Source organism: Pezoporus flaviventris, unplaced genomic scaffold (genome assembly GCF_033815535.1).
Source record: "Pezoporus flaviventris isolate CSIRO_AGI_PZ_B2104156 unplaced genomic scaffold, CSIRO_AGI_Pfla_v1 ptg000013l, whole genome shotgun sequence".
Classification (NCBI taxonomy): domain Eukaryota; kingdom Metazoa; phylum Chordata; class Aves; order Psittaciformes; family Psittacidae; genus Pezoporus; species Pezoporus flaviventris.
In genome coordinates this window covers 24,677,529-24,686,789 of record NW_026892561.1, presented here as the reverse complement: position 1 = coordinate 24,686,789, position 9,261 = coordinate 24,677,529, and the positions used below count along the sequence as shown (strand labels likewise).

Below are 9,261 nucleotides of genomic sequence, written 5' to 3'. Positions count from 1 at the left end.
TGTCACTTAGTTCCCTTGATTCTCACTGCCTTGGTGGAGAGTCGGCAATGCAGCCTTGTGCTGGATCCAAGGAAAAGCTGAATGCAGGGCCATATGTGCTTCTGGGGTGCACTGAGCTTTCCAAGTCTCTGGCCACCTTGGGAAACTGGAATACCAGTGGGTGTAGCAGAAGAGGGTGATGGCTCAGGCTGGCAGTTATAGCCCCATGAAGGCTGTGACCAGAAGAGGGCTTGCAAGTGCCCCTGTTTCCTGTGTTCTGGGGTGAGACTAGACTGGTGGGTTGTTGCTTAGAAAGCCAGCATGGGTGCGATTCGAATGCCACAGAAATAGGAGCTAATTATCCTCTGATTCTGCTTCACTACAATGCTAATTGTACTCATTAACAGCTCCAGTCTTTTCTGCTTTTCCTTGGGGAATTGCACAATTGCCTTTTATTTTTAATTGAGCCTTTGCACTGGGCCCAGGAGGAGAGGCTGTGGCAGGAGATGGAGCACATCTCCTGCCCTATGTGCTCTGTGCAGTCCCCCAGGAGAAGAGGCTGCTTGGGCCAATTTGGTTGTGACCGTCGAACTAGCGGCCCATGTCTGGTACAATTACCAGCCTTGGGGACCAGGAGACCTTCAGCCTCATGACTGCGACTGCAAATTCCTCATGTTACTGTTGAAGTCCAGACTGAAAGCAAACAGGGCTCACAGAGAAAAGTTTAGATCTTCAGTCTTCTGAAGCATTTGTTTTCTGCATTGCAGGTATCAGCCCTGGGCTGCCTCTAGGAACATTCAGAGCACTGATAGCAATGGCTGCTAACCCCACAGGCAGTTTGCACCTGCTGGCACCTGGCTAGGTAGGGGGCAGGGCAGTTCCCTGGACTGTGGTGGCATTTCTGTCTGTGTTTCTCAAGATCTCGCAGTCCTGTTCGTGCTCTTGCCACTTGCTTGTCACCAGCTCTCAACCAAATGCTCTTTTCCAGGCAGTTTGTTTTCCCTGCTACCGTCAGGTATTACTATGGCTGCTACTTGAGATTCCTTTTAAATACAACTCTCCCCTGCTGCTCTCCAGTATTTGTTAGGGGGGATTTAGCTGTAATTACATTTTGGCAATCTAAGCAAAAATAGCCTTGCAAGGCAAGCCTGGAATACTAGCTGCAGGCTCCTTTTATTCAAAGCGCATTTAGCTTCTTGCAGACAATATCACTTAGGGCTTCAGTCCTGTTGTTGTGCCCAGCTGTGCTTCACGTCCACCTCTGCTATTTCATGTACTCGCCTACTTCTTGCCTTTGATGCCCCGCGTCTAAGCTGGTGCTGATGTGTGCAGGCTTGCTATTAAATCTGAAAATGCTGCAGTCCTGCTGTGTTTGCCCTTAGATACGCTTTGCAAGTGAGCTGTGGAAGAGCCTTTCTCTGGGAGGCTATGCCTCTCCTCCTGCTGCCACTGTGCTTAGCGTTTGGAGGAACTCAGTACAGGTTCCTCTTCCTCAGCCTTGAATGGAGTGAGCTGAATGGGGATTGGAGTTTGTCATCTTTAAGGCTACAACTTACCCTGAGATCAGAAGAAAAGCGGTGTTTGGTGCCAAGCACCAGGCTTGCTGCCTCCTATGTCTTAGAGAGGGTTTAGAGCCAGACTGGTTTTTTGAGCAGGGTTTTTGGCTGTGGTCTACTCTGTCCTGCTAGTAAGAGCAGTGAGTAGAGAGCCATGGGGTTGTTTGGGAGGGGAAGGAGCCTCTGCCATGCTCTAGAAAAAGGTTTTAGATCCAGTTAATTCAGGAAGCAAGCCTGGAACTGTGGTAACCCCAAATCTGTTGCTAGTCGTAACCTGTTTTCCTCATCCCAAAGTCTTTGTCCCTTAAACTGCCTCAGATCCCTGCCATTGGGAAAGCCAGGAGGACTTTGAACACCTTTGAGTCTTGCCCAGGGTTCTTCTTTGCCCAGTGGATGCTGGGCTGTGCACTCCTGAGCCCTGGATGTCTTTGGCTACATCTGGTCAAGTGAGAGATGATGCCTTGGCTGAGGGGCTTTTTCCCTCTCACTGCACACCTCACATAGCACCCTGGTAGCTCTGGATAGGGTGACATGTAGGGTGCTCTCCTACCAGATCCTGCAAGACACATCTGCTGCCTGAGACCTGTGACGTCCCAGCTACTGCTTTTGGTTTTGTCCTTGTTTCTGGTGTGGTGATAAATGATGGGGACCTCTGGAGGGCAGGTTAAAATAACTGCTTGGGATGCTGGAGAATGTGGTCCTGGCTGCGTGCTCCTGGCAGGCTGGAAGAGCTTGTCCCTTTCCAGTTATGCTGTATGGCCATGCCAGGAACGGAGCTCACCTGGAAGAAGTAGCAGCTCTGGGGAGTGAGGAGAAGTGACAGTACTTGGCCCTGTTCAGACCTCACTTGCCCTGGAGATTGGCAGCAGGGAACCAGGAATCAATGGGAAGAGGCCAGGCAAAGACAGACCAGAGCTCATCAATTCTGTATCCTGGGGAGCGAGAACCAGAAGCCGGGGACATGCCTGGTGCTGCAGTTTGGGTGGCATATGGCTCCTGGCTCTCTCAGGGCTTGGGATGCTTGACCAGAGCATCCTGTTCCTTCAGCACCTGTGGTGCTGCAGAGGGGAAATCACCATGGGGGGGCTGTGTGGGGACCTGAGTGCTGTGCAGTACTGTCACTCACCAGCAAGAAGGTCCTGCTCACCTTGCACAGATCATGGCCACAGGGCTGCCCCCATGGGCAGTGATCCAGGCAGGGGAACAGGAGGCAGGATCAAACCAGGGTGCTGGGTGCTTGATGAGTTCCTCTGGGCACCTGTGCCTGTGCTGGTGGGCACCATCCCTGCCTGCTTCAAGGTGCCAGCATGGATCAATCTATCCACAGTGTCCAGGCATGGGGCAGGAAAAGCCACCTTACAGAGAGCATGAGTAGGCTGGCTCAGCTGGAGGGGGTCCAGGCTAGGCTGCAGGTGTCCAAGAGATGTGATGTCTCAGCTGCTGAGTGTTTGCCTCCCTCCTCCATCTGTGCCCACAGTGCCCTCACCTCTGGCAGGCAGCACCAGGAGCCAGTTCCAGGCAGTAACCAGTTGGTTTTCTTGCAGCAGCAGAGGCAGACAGTGCTGGCACAGTGAGGTTGATGGAGACCGAACGTCCTGGAGCCAGGCACAGATGCCATTAGCTGGACCACAGAGGAGCAGATGCTCCCTGCCGATATTCCCATGCTGACCTCCTGTATCTCACCCACCAGCAGAGACAAAGCCGCAGAGACAAATCCACAGAGCCTCCAGAGGTCAGTGAGGGGCATGCTGGGGGGGATGTGGCTTTGCTGGGATGGGGGGAAGGGGCTGTGCTTGACAGAGATGATCCCATGGTGGCAGGGGAGGGAGTCCTGTAATGATGCACACAGAGTAGGTTCTGATGGGCACCTGTCTGCGAAGGGGTTTGGGTGCCTGGTGACCCAAGGTCTTCCCATCCCAAGCTGCTTGCTAGGGAGCAGGGACAGCAATTCAGCTGCCACCAAGAGCAGTGGCTAGGGCATAAGTGGAGGAAGGAATCAGCTTCCCCAGGATGGGGTGCTGTATCCACAATTCCTGCCCCGTTGGCACCATCAGCATGGCAAGGGATGCCAGGGGCCCCATTTGCCATGGGCTTGAAGCTGTGAATTTGCAATGGGGTAATATGGCTTTTGGTGCCAGAGCTGGTACATATGCCATCAGATGCCTGACTCTGCTCCTGTTCCTTTGTCTTGTCTCTCAGCACACTTATGAAGTGCTGGGACTTGGACTGTGTGGCTTAGAGGTCTGTGGCCAGCTTGTACAGGTGGCATATCCAACCTATCCGAGAAGGGTAACCACATTGGTGGGCATGCAGCAATGATGCCACATAGGCTTGCAAGACTGCCACAGGCTTTACTTCCACTTGCAGCACAGCATAGCCACCCTGTGTTTCCCCTCTTCCCCATCACCACTATTGCTGTGGGTGGCAGAGCCCTGCCACCCCTAGTCCTTCTCCAGTGCTGTGCTTGGTAGCAGGAGCTTCTGTGCCCACAGGGATCTCAGTCAGGCAGGCTGGTTTGGGGATGGCCAGTCCCTGGCTCCAGCGGTGCCAGCAGCAGGAGGGCTGACATGTCACTGTGGCAGGTACTGCTTGGGGTCCCCAGGAAAGGGCAGGGCAGGCGCCTGGTTGAAGTGAGCCATAAGGAAGATACCGACAGTGCCGCACACGAAGAGGGAGGCCATGATGAAGAAGCAGACACGGTCAATCACGCGTCCCACCAGGATCCACTCTTCGCTCTCCTGCCGGTGACATGAGGAGGGGATGGGGGCTGCCCCTCTGCCCCCCATGCAGTTACCTCTCCTCACTGGCCCTGACTCACGCTATTGAAGTCGTTCTGCTCCCGTGTGGCATTGGCGATGTGGTTGCAGGCATCCACGCAGGCACGGATGTCAGGTCCTGCCTCCTCCAGGCTCTGGCTGAAGTCCTGGGCACTGCCACTCTCCAGGCCACGTTCTACAGGCAACAGAGCCAGCACAGCGGGCACCAGTGAGTGCCCAGCTGCCTGGCACATCACCCAGAATCATAAGGAGATGCCAGCTCCCCCAGGGCACTCACCAATCTTCTCCAGCACAGTTTTCATCAGCCCATCTCTCTCCTTCTGCTTCTCGAAAAGCAGCTCTGTCCGGGCTTTCCAGAGCATGTACTCATCAGCTTTCACAATGAGCCCCAGGGAACTGCGCCTCCGGGCAGCTCGCGGTGGTCCAGGTGTCTCCTCTGGCATGTGCATTCCCAGGTAGCGGGGCAGGAGGTGCAGGCACACCTGGAAACAGCATCACCCATGGGGACCTGACTCCCTCACACCACCCTGGGGCATGCAATGGGTGCAATCTGGTCCCCTTGCATCACCTGGAGCATCCCATCAGTACCCTTGTGCCAATAGGATGCTGGGTGCTTTGGCACCTGCTGCTCCGAGTGTTCAGAGTGGCTTGAAGGGGTTTGGTGGCACAGTGTGATCCCTTGGGGACATCTGTGGGGGTCCCTTTTTGTGCTAGGACTTGCACTTAGATGAAGACATGCCGGCCACCCTGTTCTGCGAGGGACGTGACCTCCGTGCCCAAATACCCACCCAGTTCCCCATGTGTAAGGGGTAGGGGAATGATGGCAGGTACCTGGCGCACTCTCTGGGACATGGAGTGAGTGTTGGGTGTTCTCAGTGAGATGTTGAGGACGATAACAGCATTCACCACAATCACCACCGTCACCACCATGAGGAAGGTCAGATACCTGGGGAGGAGGGACCAGGCCTTACGTAGTGCTGCTGGGTCACAAGCTTTGGGCATGTATGGTCCTTCTCAGTGCTCTCCTGGGCTGGAAACTGGGGTCCAGCAGTGGGACAAGGGCATGTGGTAGCCCTGTGCCAGCTTCACCCGGGCTAAGGTTATTTCTGTGCCAGGGTCCTGTCTGTGGGCACTGGCTGCTGCACAGCACTCAGGGAATCCACTGTCAGAGTGTGACAATAGAGCTGGCACCCCCATCCCTGTGCATCACTTACTTCCCAATGAGAGGCACAGCCTGGGAGGTCTCAGGCACCTTCTGGGCAATGAGGAAGAGGAAGACAGTCTGGGCCAGGAGGACGTTGATGGAGACAGTGCATTTCTGCCCACCCGCTGCCAAGGAGGAGGGAAGGCAGAGATTGGCATGAGGCAGTGTTGTGGGCATTGCCCCCCTTTGGCAAAAAGCCCTCACCCCAAAGTTGGACTGGCCAAGTCTTGCCATGAGGCTTTAACTGTGTGGTGTCTGGAAATACACTCTCCCCACCCCAAATATCACAGGAGTGGAGGGAAGATGGCAGTGATGGTCCCTTGGCACAGAGAGCTCAGTGAGCCCTTCCTTGCTTGTCACTGCTCCCCTTGCACATCCCTGTGCCCCTAGTGGTGGCATGGCATCAGTGCATACCTTTAGCTGGCAGGAAATAGACCAGCACAGCCATGGCGGAGATGAGGACGCAGGGTACAATGATGTTGATGATGTAGAAGAGCGGCTTGCGCTGGATGATGAGGTAGAAGATGACCTGCTGGTACTGGGTATCATCTGGGGTGAATTGCTCTGAATTGATGATCTTCCGAGCGGGGCGGTGCTTGATGGCCCATTCGCCATTCTCTGCCAGTGCCACATGAGTGCCATCACCCCACTGGGGGCACTGGGTCTGCCAGGCCCCCAGCGTGGGGAAGGGGAGGGTTGGTGATTAACATGGGCCCCAAAGGGCACCCAGGCTGGGCACAGGCAGGGAAAGGTGCTAGAATCACTGGGAAGGGAGATGAGACCCATGGAGTGTGCCAGGGCAGCTGGGCAAAATACCCCAAAAAGCTGTTGGAGGGGGGAGCCAGGCACATGTGGGGCATTTGAACACCCCAGGATGTTACATGTAGGGTGGTGGTCCCCCCATCTCCCTGCCCCCAGGGTGCCTCAGGGGGAAGCAGAGCGTGATGCTCGATGACGGTGTGCTGTTTTCCCCTGCTGTCTGCAGGAGTGATAGCATTTTTTCCCAGTCAAGACCGCAGCTCGGGCCGGTAATGAAAAAGTAAATCTCGCTGCCCAAAAAGCATTTTGTTCCTTCAATATGCAATTAGAATGTGATGGAAAACGTCATCGTTTGGCCGTGACAGCTACGTTCCCAGCATCAATCAAGCTCCCAGGAGCGGTGCTCTCCAGGAGCGGCTGCCAGGCGATGAGAACCCCGAGCGGGGGGGGTTAGAAAAACAAATCTCTCCCACACTCCTGCTCCCACTAATAACTTAAGTGCCCATGTAATGGCAGGATCTGCTAATAGCCCCCACAGCCCTGCTTTTGGCAGCCACCGGCACAGCACCAAGCCTGTTGGTGCCCGCAATTGGAGGATCCTCTTGTGCCACAGGCGTGGCTGTGGTGTTACCTGTGAAAGCCTCGGGATCGATTGAGATCCACTCCACAGTCTGGCCTTCCTCTACTGTCAGCAGGAGGTTGATTTCGTTGGCACTGTACGTCTGGGACCTGGGAAGGGACAGGCACAGGCTGGCATGCAATGAGCTGGATGTGCAAGTAGCACCAGTGTGGCACTGGGTCATGCTGGCCACCTCCAGCTCTGCTTTGGGGTGCTGTGCTTGGCTTGGCCAAGGTGCCTCCTGCCACCAATGGGGTGCCAGGGGACGGGTAGGTGGCACTTGTCTGCTCAGGGGTGTGTTGCCTCAGGGCAAAGAAGGACATGCCATGCTAATCTGTTGTATCCCAGGAGGACCTGCCATGGTGCCCCCACATGCCCAGCCTGTGCTCACTGGAAGACCATGGTGCAGTTCTGCCAATCGAAGGGGAAATAGGTGACGTGGATGGAGCAGGAGCTGCGGTATATGGCGGGAGGCAACCAGTAGATGCTGCCATCAGGGGACACCAGCACGTTGGTGTAGAGGGTGATCTCAAACGTCCCGTCGATGCTGGTGGGAAAACGGTAGGCTCAGCCCCACACTATGCCCAAGGAGCAGCTGCCACCGCCTGTGCTGGGATGTATCCCCATTGCCCCACCACCTACTTGTTCTCCAGGACAATGTCAGGCAGCCAGACCATGGTGGAGGGCACTCTCAGCAGCTGGATGTTGTCATATTCCTCAGGGTCCCACCGCAGGCGATAATCGGACCATTGCTGGGGAAAGGGGAGCAAAGAGGGAGGGGTCATGGTGATCCACCACGGGGCGGAGCTTGTGAGCTGCCTGTCTTACGCTGCCCAAAATGGGCTCAGTTGAGGCCACCCACAAAAGAGGGTACAGATTACAGCGGCAGCCCTCTGTGGGTTACCACCCTCAGAAGCAAATGTGGCCTCGGGGTGTCCCGCCTGGAGGCGAGGGGACTCACCATCTCGATCCAGACGTTAGTGGTGAGGGTCTCCTCCCGCTCATTCTGGCAGGGAAGGAAGAGGGGAGATGACTTTAGTGCCCTGCTCTGCCCACTGCCCCATGTTTGCAGTTGCTTTGCGGGGCAAATCCTGTCCCGTCCTGTCCGGGGACTGGGGAGGGGAGTTTCTCACCAGTGAGATGAGGTTGGTGAGGGTGAGCTTTAGGGTGACGTCAATGATCTGGTCCCCGTGCAGAGCCGGGCGTAGGTGCCGGTTGTAGTTGGTCATGAGGTCCTGGAGCAGCTTCTCCTCCTGGTTCCTGCAGCTCACACCTGGGGAGGGCACGTGCCATGGGGGCACCCTGGCAGGGCCACTCACCCCCCGGGATGTGCTGCGGGGTAGGGGGTCGGGCAGGAGGGTGTGTGTGGGGTGGGAGCATTACTGTGGCTGTGCATGCCTGATGATGTGTCAGTATCCAGCGTGAAAGCGGAGGGCGTGCATCCCCCCTACGTCCCCCACCCTACTCACCCCAGGGACCCCTCCAGGGCAGGACATGGGAACAGTGAGCTGCCAGCATGGGAACAGCTTGGTGGGATGGTGCACGGTGCTGTACACCCATGGGTGACAACCCCCCAAGGACAAAGGTGGAGGGTGACCAGGGACCCCCTCAGCATTCCCCCCATGGTTGGGAACCCCTTACCTGCCAGGGCACAGAGGGTGAGGAGGAGGCTGTGGCAGCGCATGGTGGTGCTGTGGGGTGCAGGGGCTGCGCTCGATGCCTACACAGCGGTGCTCTGGGCCTGGCGCCCAGTGGACAGGACAGCTGTCCCCTGCCACCGTCACCTGTTCCCAAGAGCCACCGGGGTGGGGAGGAACAAGGGAGCACCCAGCCCCCCCCCCCAGCAGGGTTGATGACAGTTAGCCGGGAAGCCTGAATCCAAGAGGGATTGGAATTGGGTCTGGGGACAAAATTATCTCCGTGCCTTAGTTTCCCCATGTCCTGCACAGAGGGATGCATCTCCCTGCACAGAAACCCAAGTGCCCATGGGTTATGGAAAAGGGATGTCCCCCTGCAAGCACCCCAAGAAGTGCCCTGTCCTCTCCCATGGTGGTGACTGCTCCTGGGGTGGAGAAGGAGCAGGCAAGTCCCACCATGTCAGCCTGGGGAGTGATCCAAGTCCAAATCCTGCCAGACCCTGTGTAGGGGTATTGGGAGTGGTGAAAGATTCCTGGCTGAGCAGAGAGGATGTGACAGCTGTCCCAAGCCACTGTCGGTATGGGGATGTCAGCTGTGTCCCCTGAAACTGGAGCTCTGGCATCCTGCTGCTGAGCTGGGGAAGGAGACACCCTCTTGGCCCCCAGCTGGGTGCTGCAGGAAGGGGTGTGCTGGGGGGGGAACGCTTTTGGGGCATCATGGGGACAGGGG

The 9,261-nt window shown here is 56.5% G+C and overlaps 1 protein-coding gene across 1 annotated transcript; it reads right to left on the bottom strand.

The window, feature by feature from the left end:
* Nucleotides 1-4,105: 4,105 nt before the first annotated feature.
* Nucleotides 4,106-8,666, bottom strand: CHRNG (cholinergic receptor nicotinic gamma subunit). Its single transcript, XM_061452299.1, has 12 exons — nt 8,536-8,666; nt 8,028-8,167; nt 7,856-7,900; nt 7,537-7,646; nt 7,286-7,441; nt 6,907-7,004; nt 5,931-6,134; nt 5,527-5,641; nt 5,144-5,258; nt 4,590-4,794; nt 4,354-4,487; nt 4,106-4,273 (listed from the first exon to the last, which is right to left on the bottom strand). The coding sequence occupies exons 1-12, from the start codon at nt 8,576-8,578 to the stop codon at nt 4,106-4,108; spliced, it is 1,533 nt and encodes a 510-aa protein (XP_061308283.1). The 5' UTR covers nt 8,579-8,666.
* Nucleotides 8,667-9,261: the final 595 nt, after the last annotated feature.